A 24,028-nucleotide genomic window follows, 5' to 3' on the forward strand; every position below is an offset into this window, starting at 1 on the left:
CTTCTTTTTTGCCTGAACTCTTTTTCTGACAATTGTGCTTTTAATAGCTGCATAAACACCTCCAACCACAAGTGGGCATTATGGAACCATAATTGGGAAAAAAAAACCTCCCTTAATCTACTACAGTTAAGATCATGTTTTCAGGTTTTATTTTAATGGTCAGCTCCTCCTTTCCCTTCTTTCTGTATACCTCTGCTCCAAAGAAAACGAGGGCAATTCTCTGCTTGTAATGGAGGAAATGTTCATCGGCTTGTCCCAACATAGCTATTTCTTCAGCCTAACTCCCTTAAAGCCTTTTCCTAAAGTTCTACCTCTTGATTACTATCTTGAGTAACGTTGCTAAAAGATGCTACTTTCTGAAAGCTAAAATACCAGATCCATATATTTATTGTGCAAATAAGGGAAGGTACAAACTGGAAATAGCTTTTGGGGAGGGGGGGAAGAGAGGAAAGTTTTTTGACATGTGATAACAGAAGGCAATTTATACTGCCTTTGCCCTAATTCATACTGCTGACCTCCCCTTTTACTTTACTCACATGGTCACAGCTGTATTGGTACATTTGCCTGTTGATGCCCCAACATGAGGATTTTGACAGGATGGGAGACCAGAGTCCTCTGCCAAAATGCACAGGCTGTGGGCTGTAGGTTAGCTGCCTGGGTGGGCCACCCGGGCTGGCGGCTATTGTTGCCACATAATGGGCTTGATTGGTAATTGGGGAAGGGAATTTGGCGGGAAGGGGGGGGGAGAGAGGAGGGACGGTGCCATCTCTGCAGCTGGGCTTTTGTCATGCAAAGCGGGGAGCAGGAAGGGAGGCTTCTCAGTATCTGGCAGCTCCTCTTCGGAGCTGCTCCCTTCTTTTACGCTTTATTTCTTCTCTTTTTTTTTTAACCCGTCACCTTCGTTTCGTCTCTCCAGACTAGCGAGGCTTCTCCGTCTGTCGCCCTAGCGCGGACTAGCCGAGATTTCCGAGGAAGTCCGCGCACCTTCGCAAGGAAGGCGCCCTTGCAGCGTGGCTGAAAGCATTGGGAAAAGTCTACGCTCGCTGCGGAAAGGGGGGGGGGGGAGAGAGAGAGAAAGGCGTCTGATTCTGCCGCATTCATTGCACTCTAGCTCTTCATCACTGAATCGGACAGGAAAAGCGGGGGGAGAGACGAGGGTCTCTCGGAGGTGCTGGCGGCCCCCCGAGGCGAGTAACAAGAACCGGGGATTAGGCGGGGAGGCCTGCTGGGCGAGGACGTGTAAGTCCCGTACCGCCTGTGGCTGGGGATTAATTACGGACCACCCAGCAGGCGGGGAGGGCACCGGCAGGCCTCAGGCAGGAAGGTTGTGTCCCGAGTTCAAGAGGCAGAGAAGACGCCTGTTGGCTGCCCTGCGGCTGCGGGAAGAGAGGAGAGGAGCGCCCCGCGCGCCGCCTGGCCTTTTCCCTCTTCCAGGCTTCCGAGCTCCGAGGCGTGTTTAGGACGAGATCGACACTGAGGGCTCGCAAGACCAGCCGAAAGGCCGGGATGGACGAGACTTTTCGGGCAGGGATGCCTCGGCCCCTGGGAGATGAGGCTCTGCTTTGCTTACTGGGCTTCAGTTTCCTTTCTGAAAGAGTAGGGCATCATCTCTCTCTCTCTCTCTCTCTCTCTCTTAGAATTGGGACCTTGAAGGTCATCTAGTCCAACCCCATTCTCTCGCAGGAGACCTATACTATTTCTGATAAATGGCTAGCCAATCTCTTCTTAAAAGCTTCCAATGATGGACTCACGAGTTCCAATGGCAATTTGTTCTACTGGTTAATTGTTCTCATTGTTAGGAATTTTCTCCTTAGTTCTAGGTTGTTTCTCTCCTTGATTAGCTTCCATCCATTATTTCTTGTCCTGTCTACTGGTGCTCTGGTAAACAAATTGGGCCCCTCTTCCCTGTGGCAGCCCCTTCAAGTATTGGAAGATGCTGTCATGTCATCCCTGGTCCTTCTTTTCTCTAAACTAGGTATACCCAGTTCCTGCAATCATTCTTTGTATGTTTTAGCTTCTAGGCCCCTAATCATTTTGTTGCTCTTCTCTGAACTCTTTGCAAAGTCTCAACACCTTTTTTATATTGGGGTGATTGAAACTGGGTGCAGTATTCTAAGTGTAGTCTTACCAAGGCTTTGCAGAGTGGTACTAGTACTTCACTTGATCTTTTTTCTATCCTTCTGTTAATGTTAATGCGCTCTCTCTCACACACACACACAACACACACACACTTTTTATTAATTTATAAATATGATAAAAGAGAAATATAAATATAATAAAAGACAAATATAAAAACAGAAAAAGAAGTACCAAGAGATAGAAAAAAGAACATAAAAAGTAAGAAACAAAGATATATAAAAAATGTCTCCCCATCCCTTCAGACAGGCATAAAAAAATTGTGTAATTTTATATCTTCTCTATTCAACTTTTAAAAAAGTTCTCTTCTTCCCTTTTCTCAACTGTTATCAATAAAACCTTCAGTTCTAATCAGCAAAAATCAAGAGCTACCAGAAACAAGTAACATATTTTAACCTTAAACTAAAAAATCAATTTTGTATTCCAATTTATCACTTTCAGTAAGAAATAAAGCAAAAGAAATATCTCTCCATTTATAGAAAGGACAGCATTTCTCAAATCTTATCCACTCAGTGATACCGTAATTAAGTAAAAATTTAGAAAAGAATGGAATTGCCCAATTAAACAAACATCTATCTTACGAGAGCTGGGAGGGAAGAGTGGGGGGCTTTGTCATATTTTTTTTGTGAACAAGAGAATTATAAATGCATTTGTGTCAAAGACCTAAATTTGTTACAAAAATAATAAAAATCCAAAGTCAAGTATATGTTTGCTAGTTATGCAACCTCTGGAAAATAACTATTAGCAAACTTGATGGTCAAGAATGCTTGCCTAGAAATTACTGAGGGATAAATGGTCTCTAACCTCAGGGAATCCCACTTTAAATATTGCTGTAGTTCCTGTTTGCACTTTTCTTTGGGACTTGTGTGAGTTCATGGTTGGATTATTGCTTGCAGGGCCAGTGAACCAGGTTGCAGGCCCTGAAGCAGTTTTGCAAGTTTGACTGGTGGTAATCCAGGGGTGTCCAACCTTGACAAGTTTAAAACTTGTGGACTTCAAATCCTGGAATTCCCCAGTCAGCATGTTGAAGTCCACAAGTCTTAAAGTTGCCAAGGTTGGATACCCCTGTGGTAAACTGAAAGAAACCTGTGGAGGGTAGCTTCAGAATCACTGTGGTTTGAAGCCTGGGCAGCAGCTGGAGACCAAGTCCCTTTATTAAGGGGGCCATGAGAGCTGGAGGGCAGGGAGATAAGGTAAAAGAGAGGGTAAAGTCTCAAGGGCTATGAATAGATTAGGAATGGTGAGAGCTGGGTTCTGTTCTACCCTTAGCCAGTGACTTTGGGCTAATTGTTTTCTTCTAGAAAAACGGTTGATGTGGAGGAGAATAGGGAGCATTTTGCTTGCTGCCTTGAGCTCCTGAATGAAAGGCAAGAAATAAAAATGAGCAAGCTTTTTTTCCCCCTCAGGAACTAAACTAATCCCCCTCTGGATTACCACCAGTCAAACATCAACCAGATTCAGATCCCAAACTGAGTTTGTTCTGAGGAGAACTGATCATAGCCCTTCCACAAATACAGTAGTGACCCAAATTGTGGAAACCTTTTGGGAAAAGTGTACAGTAGAAATGCCAACTTTGGTTATGTTTACACCAATTTTTCTTCTAATTTCTTTATAACTGTAGCCTGGTTCACTTAATAATACTATTTTACATCGCTTTCTGGGCAACCAGTCAACTCTTTGCACCATTACTTTAATTTTATTACATTTTACAAGCTCACTAAATGAAAGAACGCAAAAAAAACCCCAACCAACTTGATAGCGATCACAAAACACTCTGACAAATGTCCTCCTATCAGCTTCAATACATGACATCAATAACTGAATCCTACTGTGATCTGATTGGCTCATTGCCAAAACAAGATGACACCTGATTGGCTCTCTAAACACTTATGTCATTGGCTACAATCAGATGAAGGAAAACTACCAGATATCAACCTAAGCAAATTGTGCTTCCTTTTTCTGGTTATTTGGCTATAACGTTTCATAGAATACAGTATAGATAATTGAACAAACTTTGTTGCATTACATTCTTGATTAAATTATCTTTCCATTGATATATAATTTTATGGTACTACTCCAAGAAAGTGGTGTTATTATCCATCAAACCTCAAAAGTATACTTTCCCCAAAGGGTTTCCACAATTTTGGCCGCTACTGTATATATATTTCCTTCACTTCTCAGTTCAGTAGTATAATTTATGTAGATTTCTAACTTGTGTCATTTTAGTGCTGCTGCTGTTAAACAATTGAAAACTGGAACTCTTTGTATATCATCCAGAAAACTGCCAATAGATTTTTCTGCCTGTCTATTCTGGGAACAATGTTCAGGGTTTTGAACTATGTTAAATGCTGATTGCAGCTGGAAGAGAAAAGTCCTACGCATTGCTCAAACTGGTGATACTTAAGTTGGCTTTATTTATTTATTTATTTAGTATTGAAACTTCAATTATCATAAAGACAAAAAAAATCTGGTCAAACATCAGGTTTCCTAGGATTGATGCAGTTGTATGTGTGAATATGAGCATTAGTATCTATAGCAGTGGTTCTCAACCTTTCTAATGCCGTGACCCCATAATACAGTTCCCCATGTTGTGGTGACCCCCAACCACTTATACATCACCGGGTGCCAGGGGCGTGGCCAAAGAAAAGGGGGGAAAATGGCAGACAGCCTTGTTTGGTGACCCCCGTGAAGTGGTCGTTCGACCCCAAATGGGGTCCCGACCCACAGGTTGAGAACCATTGATCTATAGAATATGTGTGAAAGGCTGATTGTCTTCAGTTAAATCAAGGCTGAAGAAAGACAGTCCCTACATGCTGAAGGGGTTTGAGAGAGGTTCTGCCTCCTGGAATTTCTTTTACCCTATTAGTTAAACAGACTTCTGGGTTTAAAAACAAGATGAATTCTTTTCCCGTTCAGTGTATCAACAAGCTGAATAGTTATTTTAACAGCATTCTCTCCCTCTCTCTCTCTTTTCTTGTGAAAAGAAAAAAAATCATTATTGCTCATCCTTTGCCCATCCATTGCCATCTTCATTTGTCATTCATAATTCACCTTCTCTCTAAGCACAAATGGGCTGAATGCCTCAGGAACAAGCAGCCTTGATATTGAGTATCTTGTTATCATGTTGCCCTGTCCTGCCAAACATCTTTCTTCAAAGCCTTCTTTGCTCTCTTTAAGTTACAATTAACAACTAGGATTGCAGTCTGTGTGCTGATTTCAATAGAGAGGCAAAAAAAAAAAAAAAGGGGGGGGGGCAACTTGCTGACTGTTCAGATTTAACCTGGCATATGACAGATCTATCTTAAGGAACAGATTTAGTCTTTTAATAAATGTCATAAATGTAAGTAGAAAAAGGGTAAGTTTCTTCATATTTGTATATCTGGAAAAGAGTTATAAACCACAGCGTAGTTGCTAGACTTTGCTTATAAAATGCATGATATAGTATGATAGATCAATCTCCTGTAAGTCCTCGGCTTACGACAACAATTAGGGCCAGAATTTCCACTTCCAAGAATCAGGAAGCTGGTTCGTCCTGAGAAATGGATTGATATCATGCTATGAAGCAACTGGCTTGAGAATGGAAGGAATGGTGCTTTTAACACAGACACTGAGCTTGGGACCCTTTAGAACCATTGTGAGTTGGTATAAAGGGATAAAAAACAGCTTAGCTACCTTGTTCACCTAATACTAAATTGGCAAGAAGATTAGGGCTTGGCATTGTGATTTCTATAGGACTTACATCAACAACCTTGAAACAAAGTTTTTGAAAAGGACTATTTCTCATCTTATGGATGCTAGTAAGACCCTATTAATTGCACTTTTACAGGCTGAACTTGAATCCCTGTTGTTCAACATGGACAGCTACTTTAGTTGCTAAACAAAAATGAATCGGCCTATCCTTCTAGGAAGATTCTACATTCTTTCTCTTGGGAGTAGCCATAATTTTGAATTAAAGTTATATGTTGATGCAGCAAACATCTGCCTATCCATATGCTTTGATTGTTTTCATAATCAAACTCTTTTGCTAAAGCCATTGCACACTGCAAACTACAAAACAGTAGGAAAAAGGAGTCACATTGCTTTTAAAGTGAACCCCTAACTGAACCTCTAGGCTTCAGTGCGGTGTGAGAGAACTCAGATCTCTATTTGTTTTTCTTCCTTCTGTTTGTTGCTCTGCTTGTGGAATTGGCTCAACTGTGGTCCCTGTGGCTGCTGACAAGACATATCCATGCACATGTCGATCTGTGCCCTTCTGTGCTGCCTGTGGGCTATGGAAAAATAAAAACTACCAGACAGCTGCAGTACAGCCACTACTAAGAGGAAGGTGGAGTAGAAAGACTGATTTTTTCCAGGAGGGCTGCATTAGGGATGGGTTAACTCACTTCAGTATTGGAGAACTTTGTGTCATCTAGGATTTCTCCAGGGTAATATAAGGTGCAGGTCTTTCTCTTTCAGTCTACCTTTCATTTTCAAAATAGCAAGCTAAGTTGTATCTTCCTGGAATAATTGTTTTCACATTGTTCACTGGGGGTTTTTAAGAAGAGACTGGACAGTCACTTGTCTGAAATGGTGTAGGATCTCTTGCTTGAGCAGGGGGCTGGACTAGAAGACCTCCAAGGTCCCTTCCAGCTCTATTCTGCTTTATTGATTGATAAGCCTCAGTTCTCTGCCAGTTTATTTAGAATTTTCTTTCCTGCAGAGTTGTTGCTATCTGTTTCTATAAGAACCCTCTTCTTGAGAGTCTGTTTGCTGATATCAAAATTGGGGGCTTATTTTTGTATACATTGCATAAAAAGCTGTATTAGTTTGACATTTACATTTGGCTTCAAATACTCTGTCCTGAATTTTGTTATCTTTTCTTGTCAATATTCACAGGTAAAAACATAAGACTAAAAAGTTATTTAGTATCAAGAGCAAATAATATATATAGCTCTGAGCTGAACTATGGAGTCCTTGATACTTTTTGAGCTTGGTTGTTTCCTTACATTTTGTTATCCAACTAGTTAGCACAGATGTTGCCTCATCGGGTAACAAAACATGTGCAAAAGAACAACCAAGCTCAAAGCGCACCAGAGACTTATTTGTTGAACCTTTGAAAGCTGATCAGGAAAATCATTCAAGTTGCATTTTAAAAAGTGCAGCAAGCTGAAAGCACAAAATGGACACTGAGTGGAACCTTTTTTCTTATGATTCATTATGTGCTTTAAAAATGTAATTTAAAAATGTATTTGCAGAGAGCAATAATATATTTGTACTGTATAGATTAAATGTAAATAATTTATATATTTTGTCTATAGCACTTGCATTTTCTTGAGGCAATATTCAGTCTTTATGGAAGACATCCAGCTATGCATATGTATCTATATATGCAGATATTTTATACAAACTGATATAATCCATCAAACAAGACTTCTTTAAGATGAATGGAGGATATAGGGTAAGAGGCCATAAATTTATAATGAAATCACTTGTGCTATCAGTGTAAACTTTTGGCCAAGCATATTTTTCAGATGAAAATCTTCCACTACAGGTCACAGGTTCTTCAACATCAGCATGGAACAAAGAACAACACACAGGATCACTAGAAGATAGGTTTATATATAATATATATTTAATTTTAAAAATAAAAATTCCATTGCAAGGCTAGAAGTCTGTACAAACTACAAAAATAAATCTTTCTTTTTCATATAAATAATTTATATGGCAGGACAACATTATCAGGTTAACAGATCTCTAGCACACCCACTACATACTCTCACACGCGCACATACGCAAATACACATACAATGTGTCCACTTTTCATCATGTTTCACTGGTCCCAGATTTGATGAGGGGGAGGGATTGATTTTTCAGAAGCACTCAGTTCTTTTTAGTCAGTGGATGGAAGGAAGGAATTTAATGGTGGGAAAACCTTGATCTAAATCAGATATGTCAAACAAAAGACCCGGGGGCCGGATGCGGCCCGCAAAATGGTTTCATGTGGCCCGTGAAGCCATCCTGGAAACATGAGGGAATGGCTCCTGCTGTCTTGGCCCTGGCCCAGGCCGGCCAGGACCCAATGTACAATTTTGTGGTGACCATCTATGCCAGTGTTTCTCAACCTTGACAATTTTAAGGCATGTGGACTTCAACTCCCAGAATTCCACAGCCAGCAAAGCTGGCTGTGGAATTCTGGGAGTTGAAGTCCACATGCTTTAAAATTGTCAAGGTTGAGAAACACTGATTTATGCTGAAACGCATTCAGTCTTAGCTCCACAAGGCCATCTAGAAACAGCGAGGAACCAGCCCCTGCTGTGTTGGCCCCACCCTCTGGGTGCATGCTGGGGAGGTGTCACCCTTTGTGAGGAATGAAAATATGGATCATGCCTTGGCGTTTGCCCTGGTCCCACCCCCTTCTTCCAGAGACCCTCAGATCTGTCCCACTCCTGCCCAGGCCCCAACAGGCACCCTTGACGTGAATGATGTAGAGCTGGCCATGCCCACCCAGTAGGCCACACCCACTCCATCCACGCCCACCCAGTAGACTGCACACACCCTGGCCACACCTACCCGCCCCCCCCCAGGGCAACCACAATGCTGATGCGGCTCTCAATGAAATTGAGTTTGACACCCCTGATCTAAATGCTGGCCAGGTCAGTGGCCCTATAGTAAATTAGTTTTGGGAAATTTCTCTGGACTCCAGAAATCAGTGATGGTTTAAAATAAACTGAATGTGCTCATTTTAACAAGAGACATAAACCTACTGAAGTTTTCACCTTACACGGATGTGAAAATCTCAGAAGTATATTCCCTTGGTAACAACAAGTGAATGCAACTTTGGCTGGGAAATAAATTTACAGCAGTTCTTGGTGAAGGGAAGGGGTTAAAGTGCCTGGGGTTTAGAAGGAAGAATGTCAATGGATTCCGACAAGAATCAATTCTTGTAAGAATATGGGTTGATTGTGATAACAGCCTCTGCGCTCAAAGTGATGATATCATTTTTTTTTCTAAGCATGTCACAAGTTCAAGTGAAGCCCTCAGAGTGGCTAGCAATTACACTGACAATGCTTTAAAAAGTTAACTTACTGAACATAATTACACCATGGTTAAAATGGTAAACTATTAGTGTCTAAATGTTGGGCAGCATCATGCCTAGAAGTCTATAGGGAGGGATTTTCTGACTTCTGAAATCCCCAAATCAATAATCAGGATCAGCTAAAACGATTTACCGGCCTTAACTGGTACATTAATTTTGTTTTGAATCACTTCATCTTTTTTGTAAGAAAGCTGCATGTGTTCACATGTATGTAAATAATAGGTTAGATTGTTTCTATCTCACAATATCAAAAATCCTTCACTTAAAAGTTTTGCCAGTTGCAGCCTCAGCCTCTAATTTCTTGCAACCTGTGTGGGTAGACAACCTAGTGCCTTCTTCATGTTTTGGACTACAACTCCCACAATTCCTTGCTAGCGGTTATGCTAGGACTAATGGAAGTTGAACTGCGAAATATTTAGAGGGCATTGAGTTGCTTGATCTCCAGTCTATTGGACTGATGTAGGTGACTAATGAAATCATCTAAATCCATATGCCTTGCTTTCTTATTCTTTGTGGAAAATTGCCATGTTTGGCAGGCTTAATATCCAAGCAGATGAAAGAATAGTACATTAAGGAAATTTATCATTTGATTCGATGCTAACTTAAATAGGGAGTAGTTTAACATAAGGAAGTTGGTAACCTCATGTAAATAGACCCAACCCAAAGAAAATATTGCTCCAGCTGCCATCTTTTCTCCTTTGGAAAAGGGCAGAAAGAAAGGAATAAATAAATAATTATAAGCTGTTTTAACACCAGGAAAATTTGTGTTTTAACATATGTGGTATCAGTCATTCTCTTGTGGTGCCCAGACTAGACCTGGCCAGAAACCGTCACTTTAAAGTTCATGGAGAATGCAAGCTGACATTCTGAAAGAGAATGGACAAACCAAACTGTTTTATAAAGCAGTATTGACTTGGTTATGCAGAAACCAAGCCTATATATTGGAATTGGGACTTCTCCTTTAGAAGCTATTGCCGAATGATAATTCATTTTTAATTTTCTACCAAAGAAACTGAATTAGAAGGAGAATTCAAGAACAGAACCTGCAACTACAAGATTAATTTTTAGGCAGGAGATAAACATTTCTGCTTTGACAATTGCACCAAAATCTTACTAAATGGGAGGGGTTTCTGTCAGCTCAAAATATCAAAGGGTAGTTTCATGCATAAAGTTTCTTTTACATAAAAATTTCCTCTGGTATAGGGGAAAGAAATGCTTAAGCCACACTTGGCTACCAAGTGCAGCTTGAGTATTTTGCTATAATCACAAAGCTGAGGAGGCCAATCCATCTCAGCAGAGGAAAAGTATTATCTGTAAAAAGATCTCAATGAGTATGCATGACATCAGCCGAATAATACCATGGAGTGAGTGACCTTATTTCATAACATTCTCTCAGTGAGGGCACTACACAAAATCCTTGTTTCTTCTTTGAGTGTTTTTTTTTCCTAGATATCCTCAATCCTTATGTGCAACACAGGCTTTGTAATCAACGTATGTATGCAACCATTCTGTACTCTGGCATTGTGCCATGTAACAGGAATAGGGATAAATCTATCTTTCTCTGATATTTGAAGCCTGACTATGTTTTTTCCTGGGTGGGGGAAATTTCAAAAACTCTCTTGAATAATCCCTTATTTCTATTAGTCATGAACAGAACATTTAAACACTAATCAGAAATAGCTTAGGGGACATTTGTGTCATAAACATTTTCAGTTGATACAAGAGGCAAGCAAAGTAAGAGAAAGTTTATACAGTATAGGGATGGGGGGGGGGAGGTGTAGGAATAGGATCCAGAACAGTGACATCCCAGATGCTAGGACAGGCAGTACTACTGGTGGGAACCAGAGCAGAATGCAGTCTGTCCCACACAGTTTGCATAGAAACTTAAGACACATCATGCCCCCACCATTGCATTCTCCTTTCACTCCACATTACAATAGGGGTGCTCTCCCTATTACAACTTCACCCTGGTGTTTCCCCTCAAAGGGAAATTGCCACATATTTACTGAGAGAGCCGTGAAAATAATAAAAATAATTATTATAATTATAAGGGGGAGGGTTGGTGTCTCTTTTTATACAGTTTAAAATAATAATAATTATTATAATAATATTAATAAAATAAAAGAATAGCAGCACAATGTGGGAGAGTTCCCCACACCTAGTTGAGTCCTGTTTTCTCCATGGAGGGTGGCTGTTTGGGCAGCTAGCCCAAAGAAGGCCATGAGATGGTTCATAGCTTGTGGAGAATGGTCATTTTCATTTTTCAGATTCAAGTAGGCCTGATATTATATGGGTCACTGGCCCAAACTAAGGGTACAAAATCTAGGCCCTGATACCCAGGAAATCAGAATGCTTTTTGGTGCCAAATACACCTGGAAATGCTGAGATATTCCCCTATCAGCTTTTTTTGCAATATCGATACTGAAGATAATCTGGTCTCTTTGTTCTCAGCTGTACTGATCATGCCCGCAGTTGGTTAGATGCAGTGCAAGAGTTTCCATAAATACAGCAAACTTCACAATCTGTGATGTGGGATGTGTCTGGCCCCCATTCTCACTTGGGATGCCGGCCAGCCCCTGAGGCAAGAGTTCTAGAGCCAGTGACTTGGCTTGGCAAATGTGGATGGCTAATGATTCTGCTTTAGGTCCTGTAGTTCCAAAGTGTCCGATGGTTTGGGGCCAGTTTTTTCAGAGCTATCATCAAATTCAAATCCCTCATGTGTATAGCCCCGGCAAGATCCAGGCAAAGGTGGGTGCAAGGCCAACATCACCGAGGCAGTAGCTGTTACTGTAGTGAAAGTGCCACCAGATCCTGAAGGTGGTATTTTGGTGCTGTGAGTAATGGAGTTAGTCTGAAGAGGATTGGGAGTAGGCTGAGCCAATTGAGACCCTAGTCTGTGATTGGGCTGTTCTTGCTGCTGCAAACAACTTTTGATTTCTGTGACAGATGCTGGCAAATGGCCACCAGGAGTTGTGGATTGGGTCCATTCGGGGCTGCACAATGATAAAGGTGATTCTAGGCTTGTCTTGTAGCTTTTTACCACCTGCACAGGAGAGAAAAGACTACTGTGAGCTAGTTAGGTATAGAAAGAAAGAGCATAGTAACAAAACATTGCTCTGAGTAAGCATTTCTCATGCAGTGCTTCTCGCAAACATTTAGAAATAAAAGCATTAGCTGTACAAGGAAATAATGACACATAATTTGTTGTTGTTCACTGTTTAAAAGGTCACGAGAGAAGACTTTTAAAAAGTGACTCCTCAATATTTCCCATTGTGATACTATTATTTGACTTTGGAATACTACCTAAAGTCTTGTTTTCTCAGTTTCAATGACTATGTCTCAATGTGCTTCTCCAAAGTTAGGTTCTTGGTGCTCTCTGAGCTTGGTAGTTTTCTTGCAGACATTTCATTAACAGGTTAGGTATTATTATCAGATGTGGTCTTCATCGAAAAGTGCCTAGCTCCACAAGTCACCAGAACATAGCAATTGCAACCTACAAAATGGACAATACTTCTGTATGTCAAAAACACCTCCAACAGACTTTCACAATTGTTTAGCATCACTGTAGCATGCAAACCAACAACATTCCTCTAAAACATTTTAAGCAAATCAGAAAACTCAGTAACCAAAGGAAAAAACAAAACAGGTATCATCAACAACATACAATGTAAAGACTGTAACAGCCACTGTGTAGGGGAGACAGATAATATCTACCAACACCAATTGGCCATCAGTAGACATGATGAAATCTTAATACTTGGATAGACTCAACCACAGTTTCAACTGAGAAACTGTTAATATTTTAGATCAACCCAAATCCAAAAAAGCTAGAGAATTCCTGGAAGCTTGGCATTCAAATAAATCAGTCATCAGTAGATACATAGAAATAAACTCCATTTACATATCATTTAAAGGTTACAATCAGAAGCCAAGGAAGGAAATAACCAGCCCAGAACATATCCTTCCCCCCACACACACAAACAACAGCCAATATCCAGCTAAGCAGAAAACTGCACCAGATAAACCAACAGGGAGAAAATGATACCCTAAACAAATAACATCAAGGAGGAAGCAAAGATTGGCAGCATAAACTATTATGTATAAGCAGCCAGCAAAGTCTAATCTCTCTTGCACTAATGATTTTACCTAGCCTGGTAATGAAATGTCTATAAGAAAACAACCAAGCTCATGGAGCATCAATAAATGAACAGTTCAGTCCTGAGTCATATATAATCTCTTCCATTGGCTCTTCTCCACTGTGCATAGAAATATAAGGGGGGAAAACATCCTAAAGCAGCGGTCCCCAAACTTTGCGGCTTGGCAGGGGGTGGAGAGGGGAATCGGGCCACATGAGTGGCAGACTGGCACGCATGTGCGCAGCTCAACTTATGTGAGCAGTAGACTGGCACACATGAGCACACATGAGCACCCCCTTGCACACCGCACCGACACTTGCACCATTCAAGCTGCATGTGCACGCGTGCTCGTCGGCCTGCTGTTCGCACGGCCTGGTTGCAAAGAGGCCACAGCCTGGTAGTAGGCTGCCGTCCAGAGGTTAGGGACCCCTGTCCTAAAGGATTAGAGATAAAAAAAATCAACAATCTGATTTTGTCCCTCCTCCAATTAAGGAAGGAAAATATGCTCTTATTGGAGCTGCAATCTAGGAGCCTTTCTTCTTCTCTTTTTATGATATAACACTGACTATCCAGAAAAACCACGCTGGCTGTTTTGAGCCCTGATGGATACTTACAGTGATTTGGGGGAAATTAGGACTTTTGCTGGCCTTGACCAAGATCTGTGATTGTGCTGGGGAGATGATATATGTGCTGCGGTCATCTTCACCAGTCTCTGATGCACTAACTGTCTCTGAATAGTACTCTGAGTCTGAGGAGTCACCGAAAGCATTTCCGTGTTGGCGAATGTAGAAGCTATGATGGTTGATAGGTGGTGGGACAGGTGACGGTGTTGGCAAGCGGCTGCCATTATCTGCTGGAGTGACCTGTATGATGAAAAGAAAGAGACGTGTACAGAATAAGGGAACTAAGCAAAAGTTCTCCAGATATTGTGCTTTCAAATGTGACCCTCTAAGCAACCAGCTCAGTCTGAGGTCATTACCAGAATTGCTTAAAAGTTCTTATATCTGAAGAGCACTTAACTGAAAAAGGCAACTCTAGTAGTAGTAGTAGTAGTAGTAGTAGTAGTAGTAGTAGTAATAATAATAATAATAATAATAATAATCAAATGGTAAACCACAGCTGGCATATATTGCTCTTAATTTTATTAATCTAAATTGGCATTTCCAATAAGAAAATGACATAAGACCTCTGGGATGAAATAGTGCACATCAGAACATCTATATCCCATTGTATTGTTTTCTCAAGGAATCACAAACTTGGAAAGAGTCCAGTTGCCTGATTGGTTCAGGAATCCAGATTAAAGCAATACCAATCTTCTGCATGAACATATTCAGGAAGGAAAGCTTGCCTTCTCTTTTGGGGATTGATGCTCTTTCTATAAATAATTATTTTTTTAGGATTCACCTTTACTCTGCATCATTATTCAATTCTCCGTCACCAGGTACTTAAAAATGTGATTATATCTCTGACTCACGTAATCTACATTTCAAGGCTAAAAATTGCCAGTTCCTTTATCCCTTCCTTAAAAGATTTAATTTTGAAATCTGGCATAACTTTTGTTGCCCTTGTCTGCACTGTTTCCAAATGTTTGTAATTTTTCTTAAAATAAGGTGGCCAAAATTCAATCCATTCTGACAACGCAGAATATAAAAGAACAATTCCTCTTTTGTTTCTGTTTTAAGCTTCCTGAGCAGAAATTACGCTTCAAATGGCGCAATCCAAAATTTCATAGTCAATCATTTTGCTGAAATCAAAGCATAGAGGGCAAACATAATGAAATATATATTCCTCTTCTCTGAGAAGGACACGACTTCGCAACTAACAACAACAATTGCTCTGTCACCTTTATGAGCAACTTTTTCTCTTTCCTTTTATTTTGAAGAATATATTTGAAGAAACCACTACAGAGTCAGAAAACTGAGGTTTTTTTTTATTGTTATAGTTCTTAACATCCCTCAACCAACTCAGCTCATTCTGAGTTTTAGTTTTGAGACACTACAGATAGTCCTCGACTATGACCACATTGGGACTGGGATTTTTGATTGCTAAGTGATGTGGTTGTTAAACAAGTCATCACAGGGCCAGACTCAATTTTACAACCATTTTTATCATGCTTGTTAAGCGACTCACATGATTGTTAATAGTTAAACAAATCCAGCTTCCCCGATTGATTTTGCTTGTTTGAAGCCAGCTGGGAATGAGACAAATTGCAATCAAGTGACTGTATGATGCTGTAACTGTTGTAAATGCGTCCAGGTGTGACCATGTGACTGCGGGGGATGGTAAGATGGGTGGGGTTGTAACTTCAAGAATGGTTCGTATGTCACTTTTTCTAAGGCTGTTGTAACTCTGAAGTTTGAACCATCATTAAACAAATGGTCGTTATGTCAAGGACTATCAGTATAGCTTCAGTTTGAACCATCATTAAACAAATGGTCGTTATGTCAAGGACTATCAGTATAGCTTCAGTTCTAAGGTTATCTATATATAGATTTAAGATATATATATATATGCATGCAGGTCTTGGTGTATTCGGGTCTTTTCCCGTGTAAGATTGAGAGTATCTTGGCGACATTTTGACGAGGTCCCACTAGTCATCTTCAGGCTGGGGTCTTCGGTTTCGTGCTTGTGCGAGCAAAGTGTGATCGGAGCTGCCGTCTCTCTATATATATTGGTGTGTGTGTGTGTGGAGTGCTGGCTTAGTTGCTGTAGGTGGATTGGTTGGCTGTGTATATATGACTCTACTCTCTTTTCATCTCCTACATGTGACCTGCCTCGTCTTTCCTGAAGTTTTTCTTAGGCTGCATAAGCTCCTTCATCTATGCCCACCACACACACACACACACACACACACACACACACACACACACACACACGTTTGCAAATGCGTTTTAGTATCTCAGTCTAGGAATTCCTACCTAATTTTTGATTTCTTTCCCATGTTACTAAATTTTTGTCCATGGAATCCTACTTATTGTTCAGAACTTATTATGTTTTGCTTTCTTAAAGTTCAAAGTATGTCTGATTATATTTGATATTAACTACCCTTAATATTAAAACTTTGATAATTATACAGCAAACCCTGTAAAGGTATTGATGGTAAACAAAACAAAACCAAAAAACCTCAATGTCCAATTTACTTATTGATAATCATTTCCCATAGTACCTGGACAATCTCTCAACAAAATCTGCCCATAGGACTCAGAATCCTTTGTTCTTTCTTATGTATTAAGTTTTTTTTTTAATATATCCTGGAACAAGCTATTTGGGAACAGAAGATCACTTACCTCTGCAGGTGGTCCAATAACAGAAAGTAGCACAGGCAACAGTACCAGGCCATTAAGTAGCCCCAGAATAGTCAGGATAGTAAGCACAGCAAAGAAATACCTGGAGTGGAAGATGAAATTTAGTAATTGTTGCATATTTGGTTCATCTGCCCATAATATCTTCATTGCTACACCTAGTCATTTTTCCTACTACTTTCATTCTCCATTCTGGAGCATATAACACAATATGTAGGTTCACATGTCATGCTAAACCATAAGCAAACAAATCACATAATAGATTGGTACAGTGTATGAACTTAGCCAGGGGAGAGAAAAGCATTTATCCAGAAAGGAGTTGTGAGTCTCACTAAGTAGATCTGACCAGGAAATCAAACACCATGGAAGCGCTAAAACTGCTTTTATTGAGCTTGACTACAGTGGCTATACTAGAATCTGGCAAGTTTAATTGTGCTGCACCAATTCCCTCTTCCTTTGCTCCAGTGAATCAGGGAATCTGCCTGAACTGCTAATCTCTTAGGTTAATTTACTACTTGTACTTATTCAACTAGAACACATTACTGAAATTCCCCATTAGCCATCAGAAAAAAAAAAGGCTTCCTCTTACTGATACCCTAAGACAGTGTTTCCCAAACTTGACAATTTTAAGGCATGTGGACTTCAACTCCCAGAATTCCACAGCCAGCAACGCTGGCTGTGGAATTCTGGGAGTTGAAGTCCACATGCCTTAAAATTGTCAAGTTTGGGAAACACTGCCCTAAGACATGGACCAGCAGTTTCAAGTTGTTGTTGACATACCCCAGAAAGCCAAAAAAGGATGTTGACTCATGAACTAAGGCTTTGAGACTCTCCATAGGACACTTGCCATTTTGTTTGAATATATACAGAGAATCAATCTAATATTCAAATATACATATTTAATAAATGGAAAAGAAAGAACTGTACCTCAGAATGAAATCAAATTCTGAGCCTGCCAACATAAGTACACCAAGTAGAGTGGAAACAGCACCATCCATTACAGGAGCAAACATGTGCTCTAAAGCCACAGTGGAGCGCAGGTTCCGGCTGCCGATGGCCGTGAGAAACCCCTGAAAATAGATTAACGGTCAGAACATACCTAAAAAGGATACCTTACAGCAGGGCGGTCAAACTGCCAGCCCGCGGGCCGGATGCATCATAGCAAAACTGCTCCTATCTTATTGCCGGCAATGGCAAAAAAGTCGCAACACGTCGCAACACGTCATGTGACGTTGCGAGTTTGACACCCCTGCCTTACAGCCACTCTTAGAGACTACTAACTACATAGATGTTGAGAGGATCTAATAGCATGGATCAGTTCTTGTGCACAGAGGCAAGTAGCATTGACAGGAGTGCAGAAAGCCTCACCTGAAAATGATACTTCTCACTCTGGTTCTTTCAAAAGGAAAGTACGTTCTAATACAAAATAATCAAGAAAGATACCCAACTATAGAGTCAAGTAACATAGATTAGATTAAATTCTATTCTAACCATCCATATTAATTTTAAAGAGAGTACAAATCCATTTTAAACTATGGTACTAGTTCATTGGTCTCATTTTTTTCAGTGTAGATCTCAATAAATATTTTTTTTTTTAAAAATAAAAGCTTGTGCCCACAAAGTTTAATAACAGCAAAATGCATTCACACAATATTTTAGCTTGGTTACCCAATTAATGCATAATCTAACTAACAGGTTAGCTTTATCCAGCATACTAGCCATACCCAGCTTACTGCGTTGTGCAAATGAACCACTAGCATAGTTAACAGCAATAGCACTTAGACTTATATACCACTTCATAGTGCTTTGCAGTCCTTTCTAAGTGGCTTACAGAGTCAGCATATTGCCCCCAACAATCTGGTCCTCATTTTACCATCCTGGGAAGGATGGAAGGCTGAGTCAACCTTGAGCCGGTCAGGATCAAACTGCTGGCAGTTGGCAGAATTAACCTGCAATACTGCATTCTAACCACTGCACCATCACGGCTCTAATTAAGCATGTTTTGTCATCACAAGCCATTGAGTCTTATAGCAATGCAAATATACTTATATGAAATCTTACTTACCAGAGCTACATGTACAGTGAATTCCACACCAATGCCTACAGAAGCAATTAGGATGACAACAGGGATTGCACTCAGTTTGATGCCCATCAAGCCCATGATGCCAAAAAGCTCAACTGTCATCATTGCCAAAACAAATACCTATATATGAGAGAAATCACCATAAGTACAGCATTTAAAAAAATCAAACCCAATGGGAAAACAGAATGCTTATGAACACAAATCCACAATCGGCGATGCACGAATAACGTTTCTTGCAGAAAATTTAGAGCTGCAAAAAAAAGCTTTAAATACATATTCTGAAGATAGAATATAGCCGCTATCTGTTGTTTAAAAAAAAGAAAATTAAGTATGTGTACACTTGTGTCATTTAACTATTATGTCTTTATTATCCTTTTATATAATAGATGCTCTTAATTATCAATATATGTTCCATGTAGTTATGGATATTAATAAACCATAAATACTAAAGCCCCAAATATAGCTATTTTGAAAATAGAGTAATAAGCATAGGAATAATGTGACGAATTTTATGAGGAATAACCTTACAGAGTTATTGTGGAGAAAATAGGAGGCGGAAGGAGTATTATGTATATTGCTGCCTTGAGTTACTTATAAAGTAATAAAGGCAGGATAAAAATCTAATCAATACATCTAACAAACTAGATAATTAGTACTTAAAATTCCTTGCCGGCCATTAATCTTCCATAAACAGATTATCTGCTAAATTGTTAATATGATACAATGCAATATTTTTTAAAAAATAACAATACTTCTTAAGCAAGCAAAGGAAGAGCACTAGTGCAAGGCTGCAGATAGACATCCATTTACAATAATGGTTGAGGAGAAAAATGCGGTGTGCAAACTTCTATTAAAGTGGATCAGCATATAACACATCAGCTTGTAAATAAACTATATGTTAACTTAAACCTTTCAGAAATATTGAGAGAAAACTGATGGCAGAAATAGGTTTGTTTTTTGTTGCAAAGATACAGGCTAATCCAAATTTTATATGGTAACTGGCATACGTGTGTGTGTGTGTGTGTGTGTGTGTGTGTGTGTATGTACAATGTGAACAATCAAAATAATTTTTTTTTGCAACCAAAATAAATAATGCAAACTACATCGACATATTTTCAGAATTATATTCCTGTTGGAAAAAATGAGTATCTGAAGAATTGTAATGGTTTAGAATAGCATTTTGGGATAAAAATTAAACATTTTAGAGTATTGTATAGATGAGAATAAAATAGAGGCTGAAGGGGAAGACTAGTAAGGCAATAAAGTGAATCAGGGAAACAGTAGAAGTCTTTTAATCTCAGGAAGCTTCACACAATTTAACCTAAACCCACTTTTAACCTTGCCCCCTGACTTATGAGGGCTAGAAATGATATTGATCTTACAAAGCCAATTTGACAGTCATACAGATAATGTTTGAATATGGCACTTAAACGTCTCCGTTCTTCCCCAATAACCATAAATGAAAATACTTACAATGATACTGGCAGTCCAAGGATTGAGTAGCAGCAGGGTGCAGACCAGAAATGTGCAGGCCAGCACAATGCTGATGGCCTGCAGAAGCCAGTGGCGCAAGCCAATGTACTGCTCCCAGAAGAGGAATGGATATCCGCTGGGGTAGCTAAATACTCCACGCGTCTGGGCCACCTCATCACAGATGGCACGCACACTCTCTATAGCTGCCACGAAGTCCGATGTCTGTTGCAGCCCATTGAGGTAGAAAGGGAACTGAGCAAACTCCAGGGGCTGTGCAGCTGGGACTAGAAGAAGCAGAGGCAGCCATTAGGAAAAGTTACCTCCTGGCCCCCCTCTTGTTTCTAGGCCCCAAGATTGATTGTTTCCCCCTTTGCCCACATGCCCCCCAAATAGTGAAGCCAGGCAGGTGATTCCATTTGTGTAACTTTATGGCATGACAGAATGGGACTTGGGTTGAAACACTGAAATGTGACACAAGGCTGAATGGAAATGGGGCTTTCATAAATACTCACTTCGAAGGTTTTCACCGGTAGCATCATATCTATCATGGATCCATTCCGGGGGTGGCGGATAGAAGTTGGCCTGGGAAGCAGCAAAACCAAGCGGATCATTGCTCACCCACACTGTCAAGCAGATGTAAAAGATATCAGGGGGAATTATCCCATTTTCATCGACCAGACGGCGAGTTGTTAGCTGTGGGGCAGATGGAAAAATGAGAAAATCGAGCAGGATAAAACTCAATTTTCCAAACAAATGCAGATCTTTCATGTCCCTTCAAACCTTTATTTCCAAGAAACACCCCTCACATAACTGCCAGCAGGGGAACACTCCTTTCCCTATATTTATTTTGCAGAAATACCCTTCTTGCAGTTACTATATTATTCATTCTTATGGTTTAATAAATACCATTCATCTATCCACTTTTTTCTCCTTACCAACTTACTGAGTTAGTCTTAATGCTTACTTGATTTAAGTTGAAAGGCTCTTTCTTGTTGCCCGTCTGGATAAGGAGTTTATAAGCAAGAACACCATCTTCCGAACCATTCCGATAATTTTCCCTGGTGATGTGCCCAGCTTCCCAATCTTGGTCAAAGGCTGCCTGTAGATCTGGCATTCAGAGAATTTAAAATTAAATGACAGCTCTCCAAGAGATCTGCCCATATTTAGCACCTCTTCGTGCCATTGCTCTTATGCTTTATCACAATAATTTCAGCCATGTTGCACAGGAAAGGATTTACACAGTGAAGAGAAACTGACTTTGAACTCTTACACACAAGGCATTTAATATAGTTAAGCAATATAGGAATACATGATTATTATCCAACAGCTTACTGACAAATAAGAAAAGTACAATATGACTAATATGTGTGTCAACAGATGTTTTACCAGTGGGGAAAAGAAGGAAGAAAGACACTGTTTTCAAGAAAGTATTCCAGTATTCCTTAGCCTCCAGTCTCTGCGTACAACAATACTAACATTAACCTATAAGAACACAGTTTCAATTCTAAGGGATAGGAAATATTCTGTGGTTCTGTATGTCCTATATGGGCAGCAAGACATGCACACACATCACTTCAGTGTACAGATAAACATTGCCAGCCTAAGTTTACCTCTGTGCAAAATACAAACAAGCAATTCCTATATGAAACATAGCTCTGATGAAAATGGTGCTGGGGTTAAAGTGTCTACAGAAAGATCTATTAGGGTTTCTGGTAGCCTAGAATACATCTTATCCTGAGTGCAGTTATGAAATAAAGATATGAACTTATCTTCCCTGGACACATCTCCTTAAACAAAGTACAAAATCCTGGTTGACCCTGAAATACCAGTAAGTTTATACTCAAAGAATCCTGCACAGAGAACTGGAAAACATCATTTTTGATATCTTTAGAGACAGAGATTGCAGTCTAAGAAAAGAGAATTGCTAAAGAGAGATTAATTCACCTTGTAGCCAATCTCGGAAGTAGTGCAACCACATCTTTGGCAACTGGTGGTTCTCCTCACGTACTACATACTGGATGGCAGCAAAGGCCTGATGCAGGCTGTAAAGAGCTTCCTGTGAGCTTGGATAGTCAAAGCCTCCATTTGTTACCACAAACATGTTATAAAAGGAGAAATACTTGAATTGAGCTGAAATGAAGGCATGCTCCTTTGTACCTCGTGGTACAATATCCGTCAGGTAGAGTCCATCATGCACCTTGGTTGTACCATAGAGGCTGAGGCCCAGCAGGGCTAGGAATAGAGCTACCACAATTCCCTGAAAATGCAGGAGAAAAAAATGTGTCAAGATGGGTGTAAGCAAACAGTACCCCGCTTTGCATAATCCAACTTTTTCGCTTGTGTTTATTATGAGATTTGGCCCATTTGCTTCTTTGGAAATTGTATTTCCAGGGTTGGCCAGATGATGCTACTGAAAGCCTTTCGCCAGATTCAATTAGTTATCAATGCAGGATGAAACAGACAGACATGTTTTTGCATCTTATGCTGCCCAAAGGCAATCTAAGTATGATAAAATGGAGGGAGCCATTGCTCCCAGTTCGTTCAACTCCAAGTACTTTTTCTATGTATGAGGTGAAATAAAGTCATTGTAGCGTCTCCTTCAGTACAGAGAATGGCTATGGATGCTTCTTACAGCTTGAAATTTTTTTTTTTTTTAATGTTTCAGGAAGGCTGCTAGAAGAGCCTGCAGGCTGGTTATACTTAATCCCCTAGTGGGAGATCCTCCTGCCTGAATGAGTGGGATGAGTTGCCCTTCAGACCTAGCCATTTTATCTTAATTTACTCAGTTCTCATTCCGAACTGCCTAAATGTACAAAGGATCCATATCTGCTGTGATAAATATTTCCCTCTTGTGGGCTGACTTGGCAAGGCACGACCAACTCAAAGTTCGTTAGAAGCACACAGTGAATACATTATTTGCAAAGGAACACAACTCTCATTTCCAGTTGGTTGAGATAGTCAGGGAAATTTAGCTTCCAACTGGCTTTACTCCTTGAATTGCAAATTGTGTCCAGGACGATACAGTCTTTTTTTCCTACACAGATCAAGATGCCCCCACCCCCCCCCACGACTCCATCCCCTTGAGAATGATTCTGGGCGGCCTACCTTAGTTTGGCTCTGCAGCAGGATGGGCGCATATTTGTCACGAGCAAAGCTGGAAAGATTCCACCGACAAAGCGGCAAGGGTACACATTCTTGGGCTCCTTTGCTTTCATCTAGCTGTGCCAGAAGATCTCGAGTGGAACTGGCAGGAGTGAAGATTTGTGAGCCCAGAGGATTGGCAGGAAGGAGAGTGGAAGGAGTGGTAAACACATGCTGTGTGGGTGGTAAAATAGTGACTACATGTCTCCCAGAGGAGTCACACTGAGTAAAGGCCTGTACAGTGGTAGTGATATGTGTGCTGGCTGTCAGGGCTGGATGACCATGGGGATATGTCGGAGCAGTATGGTTGTCATTCACATCAGCGTATTCTTGCGGTTGGATCTGGATGACACGTGCAGAACAGAGGCTGTGGGTGGAAGAAAGTCGTTGAAAAGTGTTACAGAAAAGGCAGGTACACAAGATACATTTCCTAGTTATGAACAGACATAATTTCCAGACTCTGGAACGAAGAGAAGGGCAGCACTCCCACAATAGTTTTAGATCCTGCATGTCAATTTTTAAACCTCTGTTTTTAAGAGATACATTTTTGAATGATAAAACTAATATCTAGCTTTTGGTGGCTTTGACATTTTTCTTAGACCCGAATTTGATTTATTTTTTTTTGCTGTATATAAGTGCTTTTTCAAATTATTCTCCTCTCTTAGAAGCCCAGTTTGCAGGA

The 24,028-nt window shown here is 40.3% G+C and overlaps 1 protein-coding gene across 1 annotated transcript in view; it reads right to left on the bottom strand.

Annotated features, from left to right (window-relative positions):
• Positions 1-8,696: 8,696 nt before the first annotated feature.
• PTCH2 (patched 2) overlaps positions 8,697-24,028 on the bottom strand; it is a 63,851-nt gene continuing 48,519 nt past the window's right edge. Inside the window, exons 14-23 of the mRNA XM_039349619.1 lie at positions 23,311-23,713; positions 22,150-22,462; positions 21,170-21,312; positions 20,718-20,898; positions 20,206-20,489; positions 18,715-18,852; positions 17,577-17,719; positions 16,635-16,734; positions 13,962-14,210; positions 8,697-12,254 (exon numbers count right to left, since the gene is read on the bottom strand). Of these exons, the coding sequence (XP_039205553.1) occupies positions 11,838-12,254; positions 13,962-14,210; positions 16,635-16,734; positions 17,577-17,719; positions 18,715-18,852; positions 20,206-20,489; positions 20,718-20,898; positions 21,170-21,312; positions 22,150-22,462; positions 23,311-23,713 (2,371 nt within the window). The 3' untranslated portion in view covers positions 8,697-11,837. The remainder of the gene's footprint in view (positions 12,255-13,961; positions 14,211-16,634; positions 16,735-17,576; positions 17,720-18,714; positions 18,853-20,205; positions 20,490-20,717; positions 20,899-21,169; positions 21,313-22,149; positions 22,463-23,310; positions 23,714-24,028) is intronic.

This window comes from Crotalus tigris, unplaced genomic scaffold (genome assembly GCF_016545835.1).
Source record: "Crotalus tigris isolate CLP2741 ecotype Arizona unplaced genomic scaffold, ASM1654583v1 scf7180000018299.754606, whole genome shotgun sequence".
Classification (NCBI taxonomy): Eukaryota; Metazoa; Chordata; class Lepidosauria; order Squamata; family Viperidae; genus Crotalus; species Crotalus tigris.